Here is a 26,646-nt window from a genome sequence, read left to right as displayed (position 1 = left end):
TGCCTGGATGTCAGGCACTGTTTGTGCTGAGCTGGGCAGCAAGAAAGTCTCACCAAAATACTCTTTGATAAGTAGGGGAGACACGAACCCCTTCCCATAATGCTGCCTGTCAACGGTGTAGCTGCTTAAGAAGCAAGGCAGTGGCACAGGAATTCATTTCAAAGCAATTACTTGTGGGGTAAGATGCAATTCAGTGTAAGAGGAGCTAGATCTGGCCTATAGATGGTTTGGTACCAGTTCTGTTGGTCCTGGAAGAGGCCAGACGATGCATGACTGGTTGCCTACATTTCTATCACTTTCCACTCTGGGATAAGAAGTAATCTGTGGTCTCTAAGGTCCTTACTGCTAGTGGGACAGTCAAATTGCAAGAGTAGATTATAATGCACCTCTGTCCAAATGGTTGGACTTAGCATGTGTGCATAAATCCCACCGACCGGGAAAGCCTATCTGAAACCGCCCCCCCAAGACAAGCCAATGGAGTTTGTGTTCTAGTCATGTAGTCTCACCTTCTGATTGCATCAGAGCTTTCTCTGCTCTGCTCTTCTCTTGCTCCAGCCTGACTTTGATTAGGCTGCGGTGAGTTAACGCGCAGTGTCGTTGCCAATCAAAGCCAGCTGAGGTGGGTGGCCACCAGCTGAAGGGTGCAGAAAAGTCTCATGTGGCGAAGCTTCAGTCTATTTTCAGCAAGCTGCTCTGATGTGAGTAATGGCAGCTCTGCTGTCATCAGTGCTTCATGTGGCCTGGTTCCTGGCGCAGAGGAAATATTTCCATCCCTTTCCATAGATTCCCTGTAAGAAAATCTTTCATAGAAAATTCCCTTTCCCTGCAAAGGGCTCCCTGCCGTCCCGTAACACACCACAGATGGATCATGTGTTGTCATGTCCAACTGCTTTCCCTCTGCATGTGAGAAGGGTCACAGGCAAGCTCAGTGACCAAGGGGCCAGCAGTGATGGAGAAAGGAGCAGATAAGGAAAAATAGTGAATGAATCCAAGAGTCTCATGTGCATGACAGCAGGATCTTTGTGTCTTAGGTCATCTGCTCCTATTGGTCCTTCCCAAGTGAGGTCATCACAGGCAGTTATGGTCGGAATAAGTTTGATGTCACAAGCCCAGGGTTATGAATGTAGGATCTCAAGCAGATTCTGGAACATCACTATCACTCCCGGTGAAAGAGTAGAGCAAAGGGTGTAAGGGAACTGACTTGGGCGGAAGGAAACAACTTGTGCAGCAAATGGTCTAGATTGGAAAGGGAAGTAGCATCCCAGACAAGCTTAATGGCGTAGCTGCCTCTGATGCGATACCAAGTGTGGGGGGCAAAGGGAATGATACAATGGGCTGTTTTTACCCAACCCAGGGTAAAAATCAGCACGGAACTGCCACGATATAACAATGAAACACACTAATCACAATGAGTTAGAAAAGCCCAAGGATGGAGCCAAAAGTGCAAAGACCATCAGAAGGCAGGTCTGAGCATTACGATACTGCAGGGCTTATGGTGCAAGGCAAACAACATGGGGGTCACCCAGCCCAGGAAGGCTTCACAGAGGAAGTGGTCTTGCAGGTGGGGAGTGGAAGGGGAACAGAGATGGGTGCTTGGCAGGTAGGGAGTGGAAGAGAAAGTTAGAGGAAACTGGCTTTTGATTATCATGATTACTACTTAGCAATGCTATGAATTAGGTCCATGGAGGGTAGGTCCATCAATAGCTATTAGCCAAGATGGTCAGGGATGAACCCTACACTCTGGGTATCCCTAAACCTCCAAACGCCAGAAGCTGGGACTGGACAACAGGGGATGGCTCACTTGAGATTCTCCTGGTCTGTTCATTCCCTCTGAAGCATTTGGCACTGGTCTACTGGGCTAGGTGGACCATTGGTCCGCCCCAGTAAGGCTGCTCTTATGTTTTTATGTTCTTGGGAATGTGCTTGGTGCTTAATTTTCCAGACTGCAACTTAGAAGGATACTTCAGAAGTTGTGCCTGTGGCACCCAAAGAGTTACAGGAGCCGGGTACATGTAGCTGAACCAAACAATCCCCACCACGAGGAGGTGTGACTCAGAGTTACTTGCACGCTGGCAGGTTGCTGCGTGTGCACTGGGGCGTGAGACCTAGAAGATGTTGTTTACTCTTTTTCGAGCTCGGGTTGGTGCCATGGTTGCGGAACCCGAGCTTCCTGTGTAAATCTGGAGTCACTCTTCCCGATGTCCATGGGGATACAGGACACCAGAATCTGCCCTTAGGCCTGTGGGTTGGGCTGCAGTCAAGGCAGACTTTGGAGTCCAAGCACAAGCTCTGCCAAGATTCAGAACCTCAGAGAGAATTGCTGCTGGCCAGCCAAGAAACCAGACAATAAGCAGGGAAGGCCAGGCGGGAATGTGGGACAAGGAAGTTCTCCACCAGGATTCAGCGGAGCTGAAAGGGCTGAGGCAGCTGCAGGGTCAGAGACAGGGCGCGGCCGAACTGGAAATGCACAAAAGCTGCAAAGATGGGACAGGATGGCGCCGAGTGAGTTCCCTTGCTTGGCGTCTCTTGGGCCCCATTCTCCAGCCTGTTGCCCGAGTGGAGAACCAGGAGCGGTTTGTCTTTCACTTGCCTTGAAGCAGCAAACTAGGCTGAGATGTCGTGGCTGGTGCCTCTGCAAATGCTCCCATGTCCTTTGCTGAAATGTGCTGGGTCATTAGGTACAGCAAAGTGACTGGACCCCAGAGGAGCAGGGTGCTTCCCCTCCGCCAGGGTGGAATGACATTCGGGCTGTATTGGCACTAAGGAGCCCAGTACTCAAGGCCGAACTGTGAGCTAGCGGGGGCGGGGGAAGAGCAGCCAGTGCTGTAGTCTGGACCCTGAGTCTGAGCCCGGGACTGTTCACAGTACAAGTGTGGGGCGGGGCGGGGCAGACCGGACTCTTCTGCACTGATGGACAGAGCTGGGGTAGGAAGAGGGAAGGAGGTGCTGGGAATCTCTGGCCTCTTGATTATTAAACTAGGCTGTCCCCCCCCCCCACTTCCTTTTCTTGTTCACTAAATTGATCCAGTTCCTAGCAGAGAAATGGAAGAGGCAGAGGCTGAGCTGGAGCGGTGCAGAGAGGGCAAAAAGCTCCATAGGACCGTCAGTGTGTGTCCCGCAGGGCAGGGCAAGGACTCGCCGTAGGAATTTCTGTCTTTCTTTCACTTCAATTGCCCTTACACGGTGGCTGTTTCTCTCGGTCCTCTAAGAAGCAGCTGGAAATAGATCCTGGTGCCAAGTCCCTTCTGTGAAGACACCAGATGTACCTGGGCCCAGCACCTGTAAACGTTCTGCTGCATCTTCCTCCCGGCGTGCCTGGGAGCTCCTGCCTGCTCCGGGCACCAGGCCAGGTGTTAGCCCCCAGGCTGCAAGGATCCCGGTTCGAATCGCCACCGTGGTATGACCCAGCACGCTCACACAAGTCCAGCCACCAGATGGGGGAAGTCAGCTAATTGGTGACATCTGCTCCAGTGTCTGGCCACCAACTGACAGACGCAGCAGGTGGTGACCAGGATGGGAGCAGCTCCCACGTGCTGTTCCCAGAAGGGGAGGAAATGGGAAGTAAGCAAAGTGTGGCTCACGGCTGAGCCAGGCCCAGTGCTGCTCCGCCAGGCCTAGCCAGCTCTGCGGCGACCGGGAAGCAGCCCTGTGCCTCTGGCCATCACTCGACGGGTTGTGCTGAGGGGAGGACACAGCCCTCCACTGGCCAGTAGGTGACACCCAACAGCCAGGACATGGCTCTGGGCGGGGAGCTTTGCTTCTGAGTGTTGTTCTGAGTCGGGTCTCAGTTCAGTGTCACGCCCACCCCAGGCCTAGCAGCCGAGAGGCCTGCTCTGAGCGCCCTGGAGCCCAGCACTCTCCCACTAAAGCTAGTTATGCACCTGCGAAGCTCATTCTGGCCGAGTCCTCTCCCATCTACTCTGGGTGATGGACGCTGCGCAGGAACTGCACGCACCCAAGCTGGGCAAGCTACAGGGTTTTCTCCCTGTCCCTGCAGTGCCCCGATAGCCATTAATCACTCAGCCTCCTGTTGGGGAGCACCCCCGTCCTAGCCCCAATCCCCCCACTCGTTCCACTCACAGGCTCCACTACATGTTTTTGTTTGAACTAAAATTAATTTCTCCCATGCTGAAAATAGCCAGATAGGAAGGAGGGCCCAGCTGCTCCAACTGCAGATAAAGCAAGAATAACAATCCCAGCACGTCCAGCACCGCTGAGAGAGCAGTGTTGTGTTATCCCTGGGGATCTCAGAGCTGGGCCGGGACCCAGTGAAGTTAACCTTGCAGGAGAAGGTACGGTTGTTCAAAGGAGATGCTGTAGCTAAATGCCTAAGAAGAAGGATGCAGAGGCCCTCATGAGGAGACAGAGTCAGCCTCTACGGACTCTATAGAGATCTGGAGTTTGATTCAAAAGGGAGAAGGTAAATCCAGCAGTGGAAGAGAGGAAGGGGGATGGGCTTTCTCTTAGCCATCCATTCATTCATTCCCAGCACCTCCTCCTCTCACCTGTTTTTGTCTCTTCCTATTTCCCCTTATTGTGGGCACCTGCACCATCCCTTTTCTCCTCCGTTAGTAGCAGCTGTGGGACCTGACAACTTTCAGATGTGGCAAGAAGCACCCTTGCTAATCCTGAAGATCCCCTGGGGCACTCTTTGTAAGAGCTGAGGTTTGCCCCAGTGTCCTTTGCCAAAATGGCCTTTTTCTGTGCTGTGGTGCTGTGTGCTAGCTGGCAATCTCCACCCCAGAGGTGGTCGCATGGCACTTAAGCATCTATGTAAAAAGGCCAAGAAAGATTATCAAAAATGTTAGGCTGCTGGGTCCTTATTTAGGCATCTAAGTAGGTGCCCTAATTTGCAAGAGTGCTGAGCGCACCCAGTAGCACCGCAGGACTCAGCACTTATGAAAATTACGCCTCAGTATGGATGGAGGAGTCTAAAGTTAGACATTTATTTTGGAAAATCCTGCTCAGAATGTGAGGCACACACTTATGTGCCTAGGCTGAGATCTGCAAGGCTGACCAGAGTCACACAAAACCTATCGATGTCTATGGGAGCTGTATGGCTGAAACTCTTAGTGTTGAAAATCTCCCCCTTGGTCCCACTACGTGCAAGTGTTGTATTTGTGCACACCATCAGGAAGTTGCACACGCGTGTTTAATTAGGAATCTATTTGTGTGCAATTCCCCAGTTGGTGCATACAGTCCCAGTAACTGCGCATGTGCAGATAGGTCATGTGCATGCATTTTGCACCTGCATGCCTGAAGTTTTTGAGAATCTGCACTTAAAATACAAAGAGCTCTGAAATCTCATTTTGCATTTAGAAAATGTTGTGTCTTTGGCTTTTTACACAACAGCACCACCACAAAGGTACCTCAAGGAGCCCCAATAACGGTGTTTACTAAATTCACACAACACACAACTGCATAGACACTCTGCTGCGCTAGCTGGTCTTTGGCCCGCAGAACACAGTGAGTGCCACCAGAGGGTTCACACACTATTTAAAAGAACACAACTCTATTCCTACACACTGTAAAAACAAGCAATAAATAAAGTGGCCCTTCTTCCCATGCCGTGCACAGTTAAATCTCATGGTCTGGGCACTCCCTCATCCACACTAAGGGTGTCCCTCACTAGTGCCTTTGCACACAGCTGCAGGCGCAGAACGCCAGCTCTCCCCTCCTGAGAACTGAGCCCTCATGACAACAGCTGAAGGGACTTACGAGCCAAAGCACGCCGTGAACTTTCTGGATAACTGGCAGATGCAGTGTGTGTTTTGTTTTCAAAACCCAGTGCCGCCTTCTACCCCCAGTTTGTTTATTCAGGCCTGGAATCCAATCAAAACAGGTTCCAGTTAAATTAGAGGGGGAAAAAACCAACCCAAACCAGTCCCTTTCCGGGAATTGCTGTGCTGGGACGAGGTTATACGGGCACCCTTTGGAGTTTCTCTCTCAGGGCCTGCCACTCTCCCCTCCGTGGCTGGGCCATTTCTGCAAAGTGACCTGGGAGGTCACGGGGATCTGCAGGCTCCTTTCCTCCATCCCCCACTGCTATTAGCAGTTCTTAGCATTACACGAGCAGCCTGAGACCCCGGCTAAGATCGAGGCTCGCTGTGCTAGACACCACTCAGCCACGTAATGAGAGAGAATCCCCTGCCCCAAAGCCCTCACAAAGACCGTTGTCTTATCTGTCCGGAGGATACTGAGGCCCAGACTGCATTCACTGCAAGCTCAGCTTTCTCCTTGCACGGGGATGGGCAGCCTCTGATCCAGCAGCTAACGTCTCAAGGAAGAGGGGAGGGTCTCTCCCTTTATCCTGTTGGGTTAGTGCCGCCCCTCATCCTTCCACCAATTACATCAGGGTTCCCAGATGGGGTGCTTCCCCGCTGCCCAACAGCTGCCCAGATGTGCAGCTGCACCGCCCCCCGCCGGGAATCTTCACCAAGGCGAATATTTTGGCCCTGCTCGAGGGCCAGATTCCAGCTGCACTGCCCTGCCTGCCCCCATGCTCCGGCTGCCCTGAGCTCTCCTAGCGCTTTCGTTTTAGCTCTGCTGGGAGGAGCCCTGACTGATCCTCTCACGCGCGGTCAGGCACATGAGCGGTGCAGGCAGCAATCCAGGGCCGGGCATGGAGAAGTGACTCCACCGGAGGGCAGGGAGTTGCAGGGCCTGTCACACAGGCCAGCGTGCAGAAACCCCCGTGAGGTGGAGTGGAGTGGCTGGGACATCCAGTGATAATTGGACAATGGTCTGTATCCATGGTACCCGTCTGTGTCAGCAAGGCTTTCCATGTGGCCACGCCAGCAGCCGCTGTGTGGATACACGAAGAGCAGGGCTAGAAACAAGGGGAGAGAGGTGTGCCTGCCTGCATCTCCCCAGAGGAAGAAGGGATTTCAGTTCCCAGCTAGGACGGTGGGTACCCTTCCAAGGATGGCTCTGAACAGGTTTGCAGCAGGAAGGGGTTGTGGGGCGTGTGGGGCAGGGGAGAATTGTTCACAGACCCCCTTCGGTTCAGAATAGCTCAGGTTCGAACCACAGCTGGGGGACCCACATCCCAACCTCTGGGATGCCCCCAAGCCCGAGAGTTTGGTTTGGCTAAGCCTAGAGCCAGGGGTCAGAGGCGACGCTTGGCTTGTGGTGACGGAAGAACAGGGGACGGCACAGAAGCTGGGCCATGCTCACAGAGCAGCTGTGTCCTGAGCATCGAAGCAGCGTGATAACCTAGCCTCAGTGCTGCAGCTGTGCTAAAGGGTCAGCGTGATCGGAGCTACCCACATGCTAAGGGCCTCTCTGCCTCTGATCAATGGGAAACTTTCAGGCAAGGCCAGAAATTCAGAGACAAGCCATGGCCTGGAATATTCTGGGGCATCTATAGGGCTTCTTGTCCTGGTCCAGTGGTGCCACTTCACACTCAATAGGTAGCAGCATCGCTTCCTACTCTGGGAGGGAAGGTGAAGCCAAAAGAAAGCGGGAGACGCGGCACCTGGGAACCAGGATCTCAGTAAGAACCGTGTCCCCCAAGAACCCAACACGATCTCACTGGAGTACTTTAGATCGTGCTTTGCCTGCAGCAAAGATGCGGCTGTGGGAATAACAGCCCCCAACAAACGTCAGCCATCTCACCTCATGGCAATGAGCAAACATCATGCGGCGCCAATGTAAACGGGAAAGGAAGGCCAGTCTCTGCTCCTTCCCAAGATCCCTTGCAAGCTAGCAGTGTGCCAGGATGTTCGGTGTCCCAAGAGTCTCTGACCATGCGCAGGGGGAAGGAAAGGTCTGAAAAAGCCTTTTAATAACACAACTCAGAAACTGTGCTTCCTAATTTCCCCGGATGTGGCATCACGTTAGGACACCCAAATTAGGGTGCAGCAGTCAGAGCTGGGGGCTGGGATCCAGGACTCCTGGGTTCCATCCCTGCCACAGCTGCACTCCATTGTCCTGAGCAAGTTGCTTAACCTCTTTCTGACTCAGGCTTCTTCATGCGAAGGGTGCTGGGAGGATTGGTTAAGCGATAGGAAAAGGAAAAGGGCTTTCAAATGCAGGGCTGGAAAGAGCTGGAGAAAGGCCAAACCTTTGGAAGCCTGAAGGAATTTCACAGGTGATTGGAAGGAAGTTTAGTAAAAGCCCCCTCTGCTTGACACCTGCCATGGGTGGGTGCTATTGAAATCTCAGCCCCAGGTCTCTTCCTGGATTGGGCATAGACCAGAACACGAACTCTGAGTCCCAGTACCGTGATCCCTGTACAGTAGCAAATGTAGAATCCCATTGTATGGTGGTTCTCCAGAGCTTTTCATTTGCCTTCGATGACAGTAGCATGTAAACAGGCTAACGCCTACCTCATTTACCTAGATACTAATTATAAAGAATACCTAGGGAATCCTGGAAGTGCTGAGGCACTGATACCTAGTTATCCACCTACATTTTTCAAAGAGATGATCACCTAACATGCACCTAATATTGGACTGTCTGGCTCCAACTGTCCAATGCACAGTGCTTCAGGGAGAGTAGTGCACCTCACCCTGCTGAATGATCACCATTCCCTTCATCATCTGTTTCCAGAATTCCGAATCAGTTGCCTCAGTGAGAAATTCCTAGCTGAGGGTGCATATGGTGCTACACGCTAACTAGTGCCAAGCCTGAATCAAAATCCTACGTCCACACGCCCACGAATGCTGGGAAATGTCAGACCCGGGTCCAAACTGTGCAGCTCAAGAAAACGCCAAGCAAAGGAATCGCTCCACTCAGAGTGCATATTCTGTTCCGGTTTAGCACTCTGGAGTATTTTCTCTGCCCCGGGTTCTTAGAATCCGTCCCGTAGTTTTGTCTGGGCTGGGTAACTGCTTGGGGAACGTCTTCCAGGAAAATACGAAAATAAATGTGCCACATCTTGAAAGGATGCTCCACAATTCAGCAACTCAAGTAAATACATAGATCACGGGGCCCACGAGGCTTTCAGAGGCAAATCTTTTTTTTTCCCCAGAAAAATTATTAATAACTTTCCAACCTTTGGAATGAAGGGCCAGGTTTGCTGTTTAGTTGGCTTGCTTTAATGGGGGTGGGAGGGAAGGTTGGGAACTCTGGCTTTAAGACACGGGGAGGAAAACAAGTGAATTTTGTGAACAGTCTTAAAGTGTTAGAAGATCAAAGCTCTGGCTGTGTTGTCTGGAAGCAGAACTTTCCCTCTGACTGTGCAGTCTGGCAGAGGCAAATGCAGAGGATGTGCAGGTATTTTTATTGAACCTGACTGGAGCACTCCCGGCAGTCATTTCAGATTTGGCTGGAGAAAGGCTCTGGACGCAGAGACGGCCTCGGTCCCCTCTTCCTTTTCTCACCAGAAGATCCCCCACCTTGTTCGCTCTTCCCTTGCTGCAGCTCAATATTTACAGCTGTTTAGGGACCCTGTCCCTCGTCCCCGGGCCGAAAAGGGACGGAGCTATTTTCGGGTCTGACGCAGGCAGCTGTTTGCACTGCTGACAGATGTGGGGGTCAGATGGCACTTTGGAGAAACCGTTGAAAGGAAAAGTCTCTTCTTTGCTGGGCTGCTCTTTCCTGTCACCCACTTTCGGGTCTCTTTGGGATCCGAGCTGCAAAATTCAGATCCACGCACAGATTTCACCCCCTCCCCAGCCGCCTGGAGTGGAGATTTTGGTTTGACCCATGATAGGAACCAGGCTTGAAACTCAGATGTGGAAGGATCCGAGGCTGGATTCTCATGCCCCCAGCCAGAGTCTGAGGGTGTCCAGATCTGGAGAGGTGGGGTGGTGGTGAAGGCCCATCCCTAGCTGTGGGGAGGGGGAGCTGTAATTTAATCTCTGGGGTTGCAGTTCCTATCTCACCTTCCTCCTCTTATTCCCTCCCTCCATCCACACGCGTCTGTGCTGAGTACACCCAGACTGCGTCCAAATGACAGAGGCAAGCAGCACTGCAAGATGGGAACTCAAGAGAGACCACGGGCCTGATCTCCCCCACGTCCATGTGAATCTAGAGTAGCAGAGCTGCCTGTTTCCTGGGGTACAGGATCAGACCAATGGTTCATCGAACTCCGTAGCCTGTCTCTGAGACTGGCTAGTGCCAGGTGCTTCAGAGGGAATGAACACAAGAGGGCAATCATCAAGTGATCCAGCCCCTGTCAGCCAGTCCCAGCTTCTGGCCATTGGAGGCTTAGGGATACCCAGAGCATGGGGCTGCATCCCTGTCCATCTTGTCTAATAGCCAGTGGTGGATCTATCCTCCAGGAATGTAGCTAATTCTTTTCTGAACCCATTTATACTTTTGGCCTTCACTAGATCCCCTGGGAATTAGTTCTGCAGGTTGTCTGTGCATTGTGTGAAGAAATACTCCCTTATGTTTGTTTTAAACCCGCTGCCTTTTAATTTCATCAGGTGACCCTGGGCCTTGTGTTATGGGAAGGGTAAATATCACTGGCCCACTCACTTTCTCCACACAAGTCGTGGTTTTATAGATTTCTATCATATCCCCCCTTAGTCGTCTCTTCTCTGAACAGTCCCAGTCTTTTTAACCTTTCCTTGTATGGACACTGTTCCACACCCTTCGTCATTTTAGTTGCCCTTCTCTGCACCTTTTCCAATTCTAATATATCTTTTTTAAGATAAGGTGACCAGAGCTACGCACAGTATTCAAGGTGTGAGCATAGCATAGATTTATATAATGGCATTGTGATATTTTCTGTCGTCTTATCTATCCCTTTCCTAACGGTTCCTGACATTCTGTTCGCATTTTGACGACCACTGCACATTGAGTGGATATTTTCAGAGAACTATCCACGAGGACTCCAAGATCTCTGTCCTGAGTGGTAACAGCTAATTTAGACCCCATCGTTTTGGATGTATCATTGGGATTATGTGTTCCAATGTGGATCACTTTTATCAACACTGAATTTCAACTATCATTTTGTCACCCAGTTTAGTGAGATCCCTTTGTAACTCTTTGCAGTCAGCTTTGCACTTAACGATCTTTAAGTAATTTTGTATCTTTAAATGTTGCCACCTTACTGTTCACTCCTTTTTTCAGATAATTGATGAATATGTTGAACAGCACAGATCCCAGTACAGATCCTGGGAGGTCCCTGCGATTTACCTCTCTCCATTGTGAAAAATGATATTTATTCCTACCCTTTGTTTCCTATCTTTTAACCAGTTACTGATCTATCCCATGTCTGCTTACTAAGAGCCTTTGGTGAGGGATCTTGTCAAAGGCTTTCTGAAAGTCCATGCATATTATATCTACAGGATCACCCTTGTCCACATGCTTGTTGACTTCCCAAAGAATTCTAATAGATTGGTGAGGCGTGATTTCTCTTTACAAAAGCCACATTGACTCTTCCCCGACGTATTGTGTTTATCTTCGTGTCTGATAATTTTATTCTTTACTATTGTTTCAACCAGTTTGCCTGGGGCTGGAGCTAGATTCACCGGCCTGTAAATTGCCAGGATCAGCTCTGGAGCCTGGCGCCATGAGGGAGCCTGTCTCAGCCATATGAAGGGCTGCAGTGACTCAGAGTTGGGGTTTGCTACGTTGGAGACTCTACTGACAGCTCTGCTTAGACAAACCGAGTCCTGACAGGGTCAAGGGAACCGTCCCTGTCTGACGGCTGGGGAAAGGGCATCAAACAAGTGAGCGTCTTGAACCTCTGCCAATTTCCCAGGCAGCATTCCCACGTGACGAGGCATGTGGATTTCACAGCAGTCTCCGATGCTATTCCAAGGACGGATCCTCCCACCCCAAGGGTCAGAGTCAACATGAAACTGCAGCACGTTTCCTGTGGACAGATTTTGTTGTGTGCCAGGGCTAATCCTGGGCCCATGGAGATCAACGCGAGCTTTGGCATTGGCTTGGATGGGAGGAGGAGGAGGAAACCGGAGTCAGCTTTCTGGTGTGAGGGTGGCTCAGAGCTCTCCTTTGCTAACCAGGGGGGATCTTGTTCCGGGCTTGGCTTTTGCTCTGGGATTCCAGCCATCTTGCCACCCACATTGTGCTTGAGCCTCCAGCCCCCTCACGTCACCCTGGGGGGTTAAGCGGTAACGGGCCGATAGAGGCTCCCACCACAGAGCTCTCCTCTGGAGCCAGGTCTCAAACACCCAGAAGTTTGCTGTTTTTACACCTTGGGTTTGGGTTTGACCCAGTATAAAGATTTGGGGCCATTTGGATCCAGTTCTGTTTTCAAATACCCTCCCCATTGAAGCTGAGATCTGGAGTTAAGTGTCCAGTTGCTGTCCGCCATCCCCTGGAGATCCTGTCCTGCTCTGAATGGGCAGGAGGGTTTGAGGGATCCCATGGCACGCACCTCTTCTCTGATGTGCAGTGACACACCGGGGGCTGATCCGGCACAGAGCAGGGGTGGAGTACTGGCCACCCTGGGCACAGAGAGGAGGGTTCATTGAGTGTCCCATCAGCATGAGGTGGGCACGTGTCTCCATGGACACACCCGCACTCAGTCACGTCTTTCCCCTGCCTGCTTGTGAGTACGGCAGCGGGGCTATGGGGACAGGAGGCACCCTGCCCCTACAGGCCGAGGACCAAGCCTCCAGTTTAGCCTTAGTCATGTCACCTCCTCTTGCACTTTCTCTGGAGCCCAGTACACCCACACCACACACAGCTGCACTTGCAGTATCCACGCCAGAGTGTGAGCATTTCCCACCCTGCCTGTCTTCGGTCACGCTGCTCCCACGCGAGCCAGAGTCCACTTTGTGACAGGCTCTCCGCTCACCCCCCAGCGGTTGTCTGGACTAATTGGAGTGGGGAGCTCCCCGGGGCTGAGTGACAGCGGTGTGAGGAGGGGAAGCCCTAACCTGAGATCAGGAGCACTTCACCCCCCGGAATCACGCAGAACCGGGTTTTTCGCTCCTCTGAGCTAAGAGTTGGTGGGTGGGGAAAAAAATCTTGTTCTACCAAATTCTGACCCCACTCCAAACCCTGGGGTTCTAGAGATCCGGAAAGAGCTCCAGCCTCTAGAGGTTCTAGTTTTCTAGTTCCATTCGTCTCTGGCAAAACACGGGTTCTGGACGGGTCGATGTCATTCCCCAGGCAGGAGGGACTGGCAAGCACAACCCTTGGGCTGTGATTTGCAATGCCTCTTCGGGGCTGCGGCTGCCTCATGTCCAGGAATGTTAGTGGGAATTTGGTGTCCACGTTGACTAGGTGGCTTTGACAGTCGCAGCCTTTATTGTTTGCCTGACACAAGCATCTGTTGGGCTAGACACGCGTTTATTGCAGTGGCTGTTCTCACAAAAAGCAAACGCTGTGCAAAGCTTCACGGAGCTCCACAACGTTTTGCAAAACCCGGCGTTTAAAAAAAACGAGACGTTCCAGAGGTCTGACCCAGCCCCCGTCCCTCGCTCTGCCAGAACTCCCCAGGTGTTTTACCATAAACCAAAGAGACTCAGTGGCAGATCCTGCATGAAATCACTAGGTGAGCCGAGGGTACGCGGAACGCATGGCAGGGCTACAGGCGACTGAAAGCATGTGAGAATACAGCACCAATCAACATCAAGATGGAACATTAAACAAGTACCAAAGCACCAACCAAGCCTTCTGGAATCAAGGGGGCCCGATTCTGATCGGCGTTCTCCCCCGGGAGACCCCGCTGCGCTCAGTGAAGTTGCACAAGAGATGAACCTGGCCAGAGGGATGGCAAGGGGCATAAGCCAGTGCAGAATTCAACCCAGTGTTTCCAACCTGCCTTGAAAGGAGCTAACTTGGGGTCAAACAAGGAGTTATCCCATAGCTCTGGTGGTGCCCAGGCAACGACAGTCCTATCCCACTGAGATTCAGGGGATGGGATAGAATTCATGGGAGCAGAAGCTCAGGAAGGTGCTTGGGAGCCAGATCATTAAAGGTCTTGGAAGTTGGACCCAAACCTGTGCCCACTGACTCATCCAGTGCAGTAGGAACTCCCTCTTCCCATCATCATTCCACTCCATGCCCATCACCGGGGCGTCAGGGTGCCTGCCCTGAGGGCAATGAGATGAGGGCCTGGCAGTGGTGGTGAGAACCTTCTCCCCACTGTGGCCCCTCCACCCCCTTGGCCAGGTGCGCCCCTTACCTTCAGCAGCCACTGGGTGTTGTTCTCCAGGACCCTCTCCAGCTGCTGCACGCGCTGTGCGGACCAGTTGTGGGTCTGCAGCGTGGCGGCGGGCGAGTCCCCCTGCAGCGTGTTGGCACGGAGGGTCGCCCTTGTCGGCGGGCAGGGCTGCGGATCGGCCTCGGGCAGGACGAAGGTGTAACTGCACTGCCCCTGCTGGACCCGGTGGGATCGCCGCCTGCTCCCGCCACCTGTCGCCCTCCGCTGGCCACCCTCCGCCCAGAAAGCCACCGTCACGCAGGCAAAGGCCACCAGCTTGAGATTTCCCCGGTGCATGGTGCTCCGAGACCTCTGCTCCAGATGCTCCACACGCTGCCCCAGCTAGACCCCACACGCCCTGGTCCTAGCCGAAAGCTGCAGAGGGGGAGGGGACCATGCTCTGCAGGCTGCAGTTTTCAAGCCACTGTTTGCACAGAACAAGTTATTGGGCTCTTTAAACGAAGTCTAAATAATGTAATTTTGGCACTTCCTCCGTCCTCGCCCCTCGAAGCAGCCCCAGCCCTTTTATCGCTATCCTGGCTATGCAGCAGCCCTGGCCCTCTTGCGGGGGAAAAAAAGTGTTTAAAAACAATACTTCTGTCTTTTTTCTTTCCTAGCCCACTGCAGGGAGCTCAAGTTTCACATGTAATCATAAATGTTGAGACACACACACAGACACACACACACACCCTGCCTCTGTCCCTCCCCTGGGCGGCCCCCCCCCCCGCCTGGACCCTGGCTATCTGCCTGCTCCTCCGAGGACCCGTGGAGTGACCCCAGCAAGAAATGAGAAGAGCAAATCTCCGATCCTGCAGGCAGGGATGAGGTCTCTGCTCAGCTCCAGCCCCAAATCCCATCCCAGCGGCCCCCACTTTAGATTCTCCCCCATGGTCCCAGCACAGCCACATTTCCCAGTCTGTCCCTCCCTGATCAGCACCAGCTGTGACCCTGCAGGGTGCAGGGAAGTGACATTGAGGCAAATATATTTCCCTGCCCATTTCTATTTATACTATCTGAGGCGGCTGGGGCCTGTATTTAACTGAATCCGCTGCAAGGAAAGTCCGCTGGGAATACATCCCAGCCAAAGCTCGTCCTAGAGCTTAGGGGAACACGGACTCCAGTGAGGGCACTTCATGAGTGATTTAGGGTCCCTTAGAGATGTCGTTCGGGTCATCCCCGGGGCTGCCAAATCCTCTTTAGAAGCAAAACTCCTGTCCTGGAGGAACGGACGAGAAAGGAGCAGCTTGTCCCTCTGGCATGAGCAAGAGAACCCAGAACATTCAGCCGTGCGAGTCAGGCCTGGGGCAAAACCTGGACCCGATCCCCTCCCTTTAAAAAAAAAAAGAGCTCGGAGGGGACGTTCTGGGGGGGCAGAGCAAACCCGCCCTGGACTCACCCTGCAGTGGGAGTCCTGTCCCTGCTCTGAGTATCGCGACCTGGGGCACAGGGTCACAAAGCCACACGGATTTGGTTTAACATGGAGGGGCAGCCAGGCCAAAACTGGGCGGTGCCGCAGCCCCATGCAGCAAGTCATCACACCGCTTGGTGTGTGGCCCTCCCAAACGGGGCGGGGGGGGGGAGGCAAACTACCCCTTTGCCCTGCCCCCACATGGCCCTGGATTCAGGGGGCCTAGGACTCCTCCTAGGACCATGTCTAGAGTGACCCAGTTCTTCTGCCAGCTGTTTTCCCAGCAATGACTCTGCTTATTTGCATGGGGCTGCAGTTTGATCCCTCTGTTTGATATTGTTTGTCTCCTTTCGCTTTGGGGACTTTGAGGGCACTTTGTAATCCAGGATGTTTAGAAGGATTCCTGCTTTATCTCAGCTGGGAGCGAGGAGCCGGCTTGGTGGCTGGGGAAGGAGGTTTCTCTGAAAACATCCACTCAATGTGCTGCGGCAGTCAAAAAAGTGAAGAGAATGTTGGGAATCATTAAGAAAGGGACAGATAATCAGACAGACAATATCATATTGCCCCTATATAAATCCATGATACGCCCACATCTTGAATACTGCGTGCAGATGTGGTCGTCCCATCTCAAAAAAGATATATTGGAATGGGAAAAGGTTCAGAAAAGAGCAACAAAAATGATGAGGGGTATGGAACAGCTTCTGTATGAGGAGAGATTAATAAGACTGGGACTTTTCGGCTTGAAAAAGAGACGACTAAGGGGCGATATGATTGAGGTCTATAAAATCCTGCCTGGTGTGGAGAAAGTAAATAAGGAAGTGTTATTTACTCCTTCTCAAAGCACAAGAACTAGGGGTCACCAAATGAAATGAATAGGCAGCAGGTTTAAAACAAACAAAGGAAGTATTTTTTTCACACAACGCACAGTCAACCTGTGGAACTCCTTGCAGGGGATGTTGTGAAGGCCAAGACTATAACAGGGTTCAAAACAAACAAGATAAGTTCATGGAGGACAGGTCCATCAATGGCTATTAGCCAGGCTGGGCAGGGATGGTGTCCCTGGCCTCTGTTTGCCAGAAGCTGGGAAGGGGCGACAGGGGATGGATCACTTGGTGATTCCCTGTTCTGTCCATTCCCTCTGGGGCACCTGGCACTGGTCACTGTTGGCAGACAGGACACTGGGCTGGATGGACCCTTGGTCTGACCCCGTGTGGCCGTTCTGATGTGGCTGAATTCTTGTCCTAACCACTCCAGCCTGCGTGCTTGGTCTTGTACTAAACATCCATTGTCAGCACCATGCCGAGGTATTCTCGGGTTTTGCTGCCCAGGGCAGACCCCCTCTCTCCTCTGAGCGGCAGCTGGGAAATCCCCCCATTTTGATTTGCCATCCCTGGAAGCTGGCAACAAGGGTGATTGCTCTGTTTGCCGCCCCTAAAGCTGGCTCTGCCCGTAGTCAGGATCCATTTGTAGTGACACCGGGCGTTTGCAGGGGATATGTCAGCCCTTTTCTTAGCTCACTCCCCTAAACGCCTGGCAATCCTGCTGCAAGCTTGGTGGGCCTCAGTTCCCTGTCTGTGAAATGGGGATAGCAACCCTTCCTTTGTCACGTCTTTGCAGATTGTAAGCTCTTTGGGGCAGGGGGGTTTCTCCTCCTGGGTGTGTACAGCATCCAGCCCCACCCTGGCACGCTGCATGATCAGCAGAGAGAATGACCTTAACCATTGCAGTGGTGTGGGGACTGGCCCACTGCCCTGTGCCCCAACTCTGCCCCTTCCCTGCCCCATTCCAACCCCTTCCCCAAATCCCCAGCCCTGCCCCAGGCGCGCTGCATTTCCCCTCCTACCCCTCCCGAGGGGGGAGAAGTGCAGCAGCGGCGCGCTCGGGGGAGGAGGCGGAGGTGACCTGGGGGGGTGTTCCTCTGCCCCCCCAGGGTTACTTCCTGCAGCCCTCCCCGCGCCCCCCACTGCCGCAGCTCACCTCCGCTCTGCCTGCTCCCCTGAGCGCAAGCCTGGGAGGGAGGGGGGAGAAGCGGAGCGGCGGCGCGCTTGAGGGAGCAGGCGGCAGTGGAGTGGAGGTGAGCTGGGGGGGAGCGGTTCCTCTGTCCCCCCCTCCCAGGGTTACTTCCTGTGGCCCTCCCCGCGCCCCCCACTGCCGCAGCTCACCTCCGCGCAGGGCCGGCTCCCGGCTTTTTGTGCCCCAAGCGAAAAAAGGAGCCAGAGTGCCGCCCCTTGGAAAGTGCCGCCCCAAGCACATGCTTGGAGCACCGGTGCCTAGAGCCGGCCCTGGGTTTAACCCCCGAGGAAGGAGGCCGGTCTTGCCAGAGAGAGAGGGTCCATCTACCCTGCAGTCAGGAGGTGTGATTGCAGCTCAGGCTTTGCTCTAGCTGGGGGTGGCGACAGGGGCTAGACCTGCGGGGACCCTGGGTCCACACTCAATCAAAGCTTGTGCCTACCCGACCTGCACTCACACCTCCTGACTGCAGTGTAGACAGAGCCAGAGTGAGACGCCCTGTCCAGGGCTGGTCGTGCCCCCTGCAGAGCATCCTCGGTCCAGGTCACGAGGGCTTCTCCTTTGCACCTCGGCCCACATGGACAGCCAGCCTCCTAGCTTGCCTTGAGGAACGCCGCTCTCGGGTTCCCGGCTCCCTGACATGCCTTTCCCACTAGCTATCCATCAGACCTCCCCCCGCCCCCTCCCCTCCCCTCCTCTCCAAGGTCCACTCGTCCCCCTTCTCCCCCGCCGGCTTTTCAAACCACTCCTTGGGGTGGCAGGGCAGGGGCCCAAATTCCTCTCCTTAGCTCCCTGTTTGCATCACTGCTGGGATAATTACCCAGGGCACCTAACAGGCACTATCTGATGGGCAGGAGCGGGTGGGGGCTGGCGGTGATGCTCCCTGGTAATTAGCTATAGCACCAGGCCAGAGGAGTGGGGACACAACCCCAGATCCCTGACAAGAGCCGGCTGTGCTGCCATCTGCCACAATCCCCTCGGTGCTGCACCGAGATGGCTCTGTGCCTCGCTACACGCTGCTGCTTGGCTCACTGCTCCCTCCCGCCTGCCCCGCGCCACCGCTGCGTTCATCCCTTCTCTGCTTGTCAGACAACAACGGGCGTATTTCCTGCACCCCGGGCCAGGCGGGTACAAGGCTCTGCCTGGGTATTAAATACACCCCCCCATTGGAGTGCGTCACAGCAATCACAGACCATGCGCCAGGCCCAGCCAGGCTGTGAGAAGAAGCCGCGCCAGCGACGTGAGTGGATTTGTGCCCATTGACACCAGGGGAGAGCTTGGCGCATGCACGCACCATCTAAACAGCCAGGAGTGCCCCCCCCCACTCCACCCCCACCCCCAGGCAGTGCTGCTGGGCCCAGGGGCTGGGGGGGGAGGGGGAGAGGGGCTGCGGCAGCTGTGGGCACCAGCCAGCCTGGGGTGGGGGTGGCAGCCGCGGTGGGGTGACTCTGGGTTCTGGGGAGCGTGGAAGGGGCGGGGCGGGGGCTAGCCTCCCCCAGCCCGCGGTTCACGCGCCGCCCATGATGGTCAGACCACAGGTCCACCCAGCCCAGTCTCCTGTCTCCTGACAGTGGCCAATGCCAGGTGCCCCAGAGGGAATGAACAGACCAGGGACTCACCAAGTGACCCATCCCCTGCCGCCCACTCCCAGCCTCTCGCTAGCCCTGCCCAGAGCTCTGCAGCCACAGAGGACCCAGTCACTGAAAGGTGCAATGGATCATTCCAGGAGGCTGCGGCCTGCCCGCCAGCCTATGAATGGGGCTCTGCCTCCTACAGACTCCGCTAGGCCTCCGGGGCTCGGCTTTCGGCTCCCCGTTGGCTTTGTTGGTCCGGGAGCCACAGACGGATCCACACGGCGGGAGCTGGGCTCCTTGCAGCAATTGCACTGTCCGGCAGCTGCCCTGTACTGGGGACGCTGGATTTCATGTTACTCAGACCCCAGCCCTAGCTCCCTGGGGCACTAGAAAAGCCCACCAAAAATGCAAACACAAATATTGGAATTGCAAACACTTGACTTCCCCTGCGCTGGGAGCAGCTAGACTCATCCCTCCTTCACTGGCTCTGCAACGGGGACATAACCCTCCACCACTGCCATTGCTGGGGTGTGTGCGTGTGTCTCTCCTCTGCTGCAGGGCCCCTGCCCCCCTCCCGCCCGCTAACCCATATGGAGCAATCTCTTCCTCCCCTCTGCTGCCTAGAGACAGGCCCCAGCTGCAAAGTTTGGATCTGGATCCAGGTGTGAATTTCCCCAAAGTCCCGGGAGGTTCAGAGCCGGGTTTGGTTTGGCTCATTGCAGAGCTGGGGGTGGGGGGCGTAGCTGTGACAGGTGTATCTGCGTTCGGATCCCAGCTCCCCGAGGTTCACTCAGGGGAGTCTGGGCTGCTGAGGTCCGGTTCAGCTCACAGAGTTCACATCCTGGTGGGAATTTCTCCCAAGCCGAAGGATTTCCAGCTCTGGGGTTTGGTTCAGACCTGGGGCTCACCCACAGCCCCCCCAGGAAGGGCTTGGAGCTCACCATCCCTGGGCAAAGGGTGCTGCTCTCCCCGTCCCGGCCTTACTCCACTGAGCAGACGAGCAGATCATGCCGAGAGGGAGATGAAACCCTGTGTTCTCACCACCCCCTACCCCGGCCCTCGCACCCTCCGAGATGCTCGGCACAGCGGTTCCTTCTTCCAGCCGGCAGTTTTGTGGGGTTTGCTGCCCTCCTCTGTGTATTATGCTGAATCTTCCCCTTTATTTCTGGCCAGCCCAGCTGGGTGAGTGTCACCCACCCAGCCACACTAAGAGCAGGCCACCCGCCTGCAGCATGAGGCATGGTGCTAGCTTGGGCCCCGAGAACCTGCTGGGCCCAAGCCTGCTCCTCTGCATCCTTTGTAACCAGCCGAGCCCTCGCCCCAGCTCCCCGAACATGCCTGAGATCGGCCCTGGAGTTAAAATAGCCCCAGCCGTGGCGCCTGCCTCGCCCCAGGCCTGGCAGTGGAGCCCAGCGTGTGATTAATGACACCTGCTGCGGTCAGCGCCAGGTTAGTTTTAAACCACGTCCCCCGGGGGCGAAAGGGCCCCTTACAGCACCAAGCTGTCAGAGACAAAAGGACTGAGCCCTCCCAGCCAGGGAGAGGGGCATTAATCTCCTTCTGTCTTTTCAGCTGACACCCCAGGCCAGGTTTTCAGTGAGGCTCACCCTGCAGAAACCTGTGGGATTGCACGCCCAGTCTGCCCTTCTGCCCAGATATCAGGGCGTGGTGCAATAGATGGACAGTGCTGGTAATCTGCACCCACAGCGACCCAGCTGGCCCCCGGTTTCCCTCTGGTCGCGGGACCCTGTCAATACCACCCGGGGGAGGGGTGTTGGTGATTTAAAAACCAGCCTCTGTTCTCAGTGCTTGGCCATTCCTGTGGATTCCTGTCATTTCACTCAGACCCTAGTCTGCCTTTTCTCAGGCAAAACGCCCACTGATGTCATTGGGCCAAATGAATCCCCACTGATGTTTCCGGGGGATGAATTTGGACCAGGGAATTTTGCCAGAGTAAGGAGTGCAGGATTGGGTCCTCGTCACCCAGACTTTCTCGTTGTGCCTGGCTTACCTCTGCACCCCTTCCCTAAACACCTTTCTCTCTCCCGATAGTCTGTTGTAAACCTAGGTGCCTTGGGCCCCTCCGAGCTACGTGTGTTCAGACATTCTTTCAGACCTCTCTAAAATTAGTGTCTACATCTCACAAGCTCATGCACCCAATTACACGGCAGTATGGGGCACGCAACGCATGTACTAATGCACTAGATGTGTACATGGCCATGAAAATCCAGGATGCGCCTGCGGTCGTCACGGTAATTGCACACCCAAATGAGGCACATAGGGGCAGGGGATCGGCCCAGGGTGGTGCTGGATAACAGCATCCTCTGTTTCCTGGGTGTTCCTCAAAGCAGCTGCGGGTTGGAGTTCTCCTCCAGTCCCATACTGACTCGGGTTGGGCTGGACAGCAGGTCTGGTTCTGACCTTACATCCACTCATTTTACACCTCCAGGGAGTCAGGCCTTGTTTACCCTGCTGTAAGTGAGGTCAGGATCTGGCTCCAGATCTTTTAATGACCGTTTCATAAGCTGTCAAGAGTCAGCTGCAGAGCACGTCACTGATTTATTGGGCAAGTCTGTGCTGCTTATAAACCTATAACGACCTTGTTTCAGGGGGCAGCCACGGGCAGAGTGCCCACCCTGCCTTAAAGCCTCGTTCCTGCCTGTGTTTTCAGAATGACGTGCTGAAAAGCAGAGCTAAGGGAGGCTGGCTGAAGGAGCCACTCACATCGGTGAGAGAAATCGCAACCAGAGGGAACAGCTGGGTCATTGGTTATAGACCTGCAGAATCAAGTGATTCTGCTTTGTATGGAGACAACTTGATGGAGATGGCCACTCGCATGAGGACGCACGGGGACAAATTCTGCTCTCCATGATCAGCCAGCCTGGAACTCTCCGCTAACCACAGCAAAGATGCTCAGGGGAGAAGCGACGCCTAGTACACCCCAACCCCCCAGCAAAGCTGGGAAGTGGCCCAGAGTCAGAAGTGAGCTGCAGGAGAATGAAAGGCATGGAGGCCAGGGGATGCCTGCAAAAATGATACTGCTCTCCAGCACCCGCCTGCAATCCTCAGAGAGGGTCTAGCTAGCCAAGTAGGGGGAGCAGCTGTTTAAGGTGGAGTAACTGGTATGAACCTGAGAGTAAACATTCCCCTGGTGAGACCCAGGATGGTTGCACCTGATCATTCAAAGCAGCCTCAGTCACTGCCTCATGTCTGGGGCAGGGCGGAGTCCAGCGGCTTAGGGAGGGCTCTGGAAAGCACTGGGCCTCAGCAGACCCTTAGCTCAGCCCCAGTCTATATCAGGAGAGTGCATGTGCCCCATGGGACGGCACAGCCAGCTCTGCTGTGCTTCCTCCCCTGTCAGGGTGCAAGGCAGGAGCTGTCTCTATGCTCCCCTGTTCACAGGGGGTTGCACTGTGCCCCTCCCAGAGTGGGGTGTGAGCAGGGGGCTCTCTCTTCCCCCAGCAAACCTGGGGCAAGCTGCACCAGGGCCAGAATGGACCAGTAAATAAAATCCGGAGCCCCCTGAAATGTTCAGCAATGCAAACAATTGCCAGATTCATCCCAAGCCCGGCAGACAGACACAGGTGTGAGGGCAATGCTGCTCATGAGGGCTCCGGATGCCCCAGCCACGCAGGGTCTGAGCGGTATCCATCCACTGGCAGCTCCGGATGCACTAGGCAGCAGCAGTGACTCTGCTTCCAAACTGGGGGCAATGTGAAAACTAGCCCCTTCCGCCATGCCCAGCTGTGCCTCAGTTTCCCTACCTGTCACATGAAAATAACATCCACCTCATGATGCTGTTGTTTGGCTTCTCACGTTAACCACGCAGGTCTCTGCAATCTGCCACTGGGAAGCACCGGAGCATATTATCCAAAGTGACCCCCAGGCTCCCAAGTCGTCAATAAACCTCTATAAGAACTTAGTTTCAATTGGAGGAACACCATATACAGTGTTAATAGGGTGACCAGACAGCACGTGTGAAAAAGCGGGATGGGGGTGGGGGCTAAGAGGTGTCTTTGTAAGACAAAGACCCAAATATTGGGACTATCCCTATAAAACGGGGCCATCTGGTCACCCTAAGTGTTACTAATTCAAGATGCTGAATTTAGGCACAATCCAATTTGGCTCCATTTGGCTTCTCTGCTGGGTTGACGTGCGCAGTAATTGTGACATCCGATAAACTGGATTATTCATCCTGGAAACTGCTGAGTTTATGAGCTATGCCTGAGTTATACAACAGAGTTTCACTTCAGTTATTAATCAGGCCAAGCAGTCAGTTTTAGTGCTTCCCAGGCTACAGAGCGAGAGAGACGATCCTTTAAATACTACCGAAGCCATCTGCTATTCGCAGTACAAATATGCTGCTCGGGAACAGGAAGCAGGTGAGGATCCGTTTGCTGGGGAATGATGGCTCAGGTCTGTGCTGGAAATAGGCATAACGCTGGGGACACGGCATAGCAAGAGCAGAACCAATGGCATCCTTTGGTGTGATTAGAACTGGGGCAACGGCAAAACTGTGGACACCAATGGATTTTATTGGCTGAAAATAGGCAGAGACTTGGCATGTGCATGAAACCATCCACTCCCAAATTAAACAATGTGGAGGCCAAGCAGTCTATGGGGTGATCCAAAACATGCCAAATGTACAGCTCCCAGCACATCCAGGCTGTCACATGGTCTGAACCCCAAAACACACCCCCTGATGGGCTGCCTCCAGCTCCCATTTCAGTCAACAGCGAAACTCCCATGGACTTTGAGAAGAACAGAATGGGGACCGGCACTGGCTGCTGCCACCGTTCCAAGGGTCAGACTGGGACAACAAAAGTGAAGGCAGGTGCATTTCGTGGACGGAGGCACAGCAAAGATCAGGGCTATTCTGAGCAAATGTGTCTCAAAATGGTGCCCTGCAGGTCTGCAGGGTCTGACAACATTTGACTTCGGTGAGACGGTTCACGTGCATGGCTGTTTGCAGGACTGTGGCCCTGGAGATGACTGGGATGAGGTGCCTAGTCACAGGTCGCCAAGGGATGAATTTGACTTGAGCTTCCTTCCGCCCTTGCAGTTAGTCAGGAGCAGGGTGCAGAGAGTGCCTGCTGGGGAGGCTCCTGGGGAAATTCTCTGCCTTCAAAGGGAGCTGACGCTTAGAAAGATCAAGGGCAGGACGAGCTTTTAACGGTTTGGACAAATGCTGCATCATCACCCCACCCCACCCCCGGACTTCAATTCTTCTCCCAACTGCACCTGAACTGAGCCGGGGGCTCCAGCAAGGATGTGTGGGAAATGGAGCAGATTTGGCCCTCGGCATCTAATCTGTCAACAGAGATTGCAACAGAAGGGAAAAAATGCTGGAGTCAAAGATTTCCCGTTACATGGCCTATGTTAGCAGCAGGGTTGTTCAGGGCTCAAACGCTACCAGGAATATTTCCAGAAATGTGTCAAGACAAGACACTGCCTGCCCCATCCTGTCGGCCTTGCACAGTCCAGCTGGCTAGCAGAGCATCCTCACCAGCTTCATTCATCTGCCCCATGGGGGATATTTGGGTTGGCTGCTCCTCTGGGCTCTGTGTTGGGAGCTGTAGGAAGAGAAAACTCTTGCTTTCTGCAGCAAATTCTCCAGGAAAGCGCATGGAAAACAGCCTGAAGGAATCTGCGGGGTTATAGTAGCAGATGGGAATTTGGAGGAAAGATTTGCACTCTGAGGTCAGGCCCACAAGGGACAGTCAGGATGATTTAGAAGCTGCACATCAAACACGCTCTCACACACCGAGCTTGTCGGCTGTCGGGCTTTTCCTACCTGAACCGGGGATTAAATGCAAAGGGCGCAATGCAGAGAAAGCCTCATTTGCATATTACTCTACAAGCATGAAGTAATTCAGCGTCATCTGCAGCAAGGGAGCGGTAGGGGAGATAGTAGGAAAATCTCTCTTACTCCAAGGGTGGTGAAGCTCTGGAATAGGTTTCCAAGGGAGGTTGTGGAGTCCCCGGCATTGGAGGTTTTTCAGAACAGGTTGGACAAACTCCTGTCGGGGATGGTCTAGGTTTGCTTGGTCCTGCCTTGGTCCTGGGGGAAGGACTTGTGACATTTCGAGGTCCCTTCCAGCCCAACACGTCTCGAATTCTCTATCCCAGCAAACAACCCCCGGCTGCACGGTGGCCTTGGTTACACTCACACGTGCGTGTGACTGAGTGGAGGCCGAGTGCCCCGCTGGCTGGGATGCCAGGCTTTCTGAGGTGAGAGGCGAGCACAAAGGGCAAGGGGGATTAGCGTTATCATTGCTCTCCCAAGCGACCCTTCTGTGTCCATTCCCTTCTGATGCCCTGGAAACTTCCTAGCTGGTGTAAACTTTGGCCCACGTTGTGTGAATTCCCTGCTCCTTTCGGCAGGTCTAGTTGAAAGCCCAGAAGGGTGACTCCTTTCCCAGAGCTCATGGATTCCTTCCAGCGGTTCCACTGAATGCAGTTCTGTGTATCCTTGTTCTAGGTCGACCACGGCCTCTGCTCCCACCCCCAGAGGCTGGAGTAGCAGGCAGGCTCGGGAGAGATGGAAGGGCTGCACAAAGCATAAAAGCAAAGCAAATATAAGCCTTTCCCACCGCTCCCTGGGGACCATTCATCCTGGATGCTGACGGCGCAACCTTCCTACTTCTCTGGCTGTAGCTAGTCAGACCTGGGCACCCTCCCCCGCACTTCCTTGTGCTCTGAAGTCAGTCTGCGGAACAGATCACACCTTGCAGCAAGGAGCGAGAATGTCTCCAGTTCCCTTACGGAAACTTCTCGGGCAGGAAAGACCAGAAAGGAACATTTAGGCATAAAGAAGAGTCTTAAATCAGTGACGCTTCCAAAAGCCAGGGCCCCTGACTGGAGCAGAGGGAGACGTTCCAGCCACTCTTCTTTAGCCTCACATAAGCACCTTGCCTTTATCGCTGTTTATTTCCATTTCCCCCCCACCCCCGATTGTGGTGCCCAGGATATTGGCCGATACAGGTGAGACGGCTGCAGACCATGTAGCGACACTGATCTACACCCCCCAGCTCACGACCTGACCCTCGGGATCAGAGCCCTGGGGTGACAACATGCCCATTATATTGCCGGAGATGGAGTTACTCAGGCTTACACCAGAGCTGCATTTAGCCTCAGAGCCGTTTTCAAACACAGGCTGCTAAATAGGGTGTCCAACTCCCACACATACCAGCACTTAAGGTTGTTAACGTGTGGCACTTCCAACCAAGGATCACACTTTAATGTCCTTAGTAAACTCAGTGTCACAGTCCCTCTGGGAGAGTTTTTGATTTAGCAGCCATCGTAACGGGAGGTGAATGGCAATCTCGCCACCAGCATAGCTTTCCTCCGGCAGGGGGTGCTCTGAATGGCTTTTGGCAGATCCTAGAGCAGTAGGACTGGAAGAGAGTGAATTTTACACCAACATTTTGAGAGGAAAAGTCATTTCCAGCCAAAAAAACAACCTCAACTTTTCGTTTTGAAATGGTCAAAACGGGACTTTGCAGAAATTGGCAAAAAAAATGTCCAAAGTGGTTTGGATTCAGGTGATTGGTCGAAACTGACCCTTTCAGAAAATCCCT

At 53.9% G+C, this 26,646-nt stretch overlaps 1 protein-coding gene across 1 annotated transcript in view; it reads right to left on the bottom strand.

The window, feature by feature from the left end:
- The window catches only part of ANGPT4 (angiopoietin 4), a 38,370-nt gene extending 23,681 nt beyond the window's left edge, over nucleotides 1-14,689 (bottom strand). Inside the window, exon 1 of the mRNA XM_039499550.1 lies at nucleotides 14,057-14,689. Coding sequence (XP_039355484.1) covers nucleotides 14,057-14,371 — 315 coding nt within the window. The 5' untranslated portion in view covers nucleotides 14,372-14,689. The remainder of the gene's footprint in view (nucleotides 1-14,056) is intronic.
- Between the last annotated feature and the right edge of the window lie 11,957 nt (nucleotides 14,690-26,646).

This window comes from Mauremys reevesii, linkage group 13 (assembly GCF_016161935.1).
Source record: "Mauremys reevesii isolate NIE-2019 linkage group 13, ASM1616193v1, whole genome shotgun sequence".
Lineage (NCBI taxonomy): Eukaryota > Metazoa > Chordata > Testudines > Geoemydidae > Mauremys > Mauremys reevesii.
The sequence above is the reverse complement of the archived record's forward strand: the minus strand, read 5'-3'. Positions and strand labels throughout refer to the sequence as shown.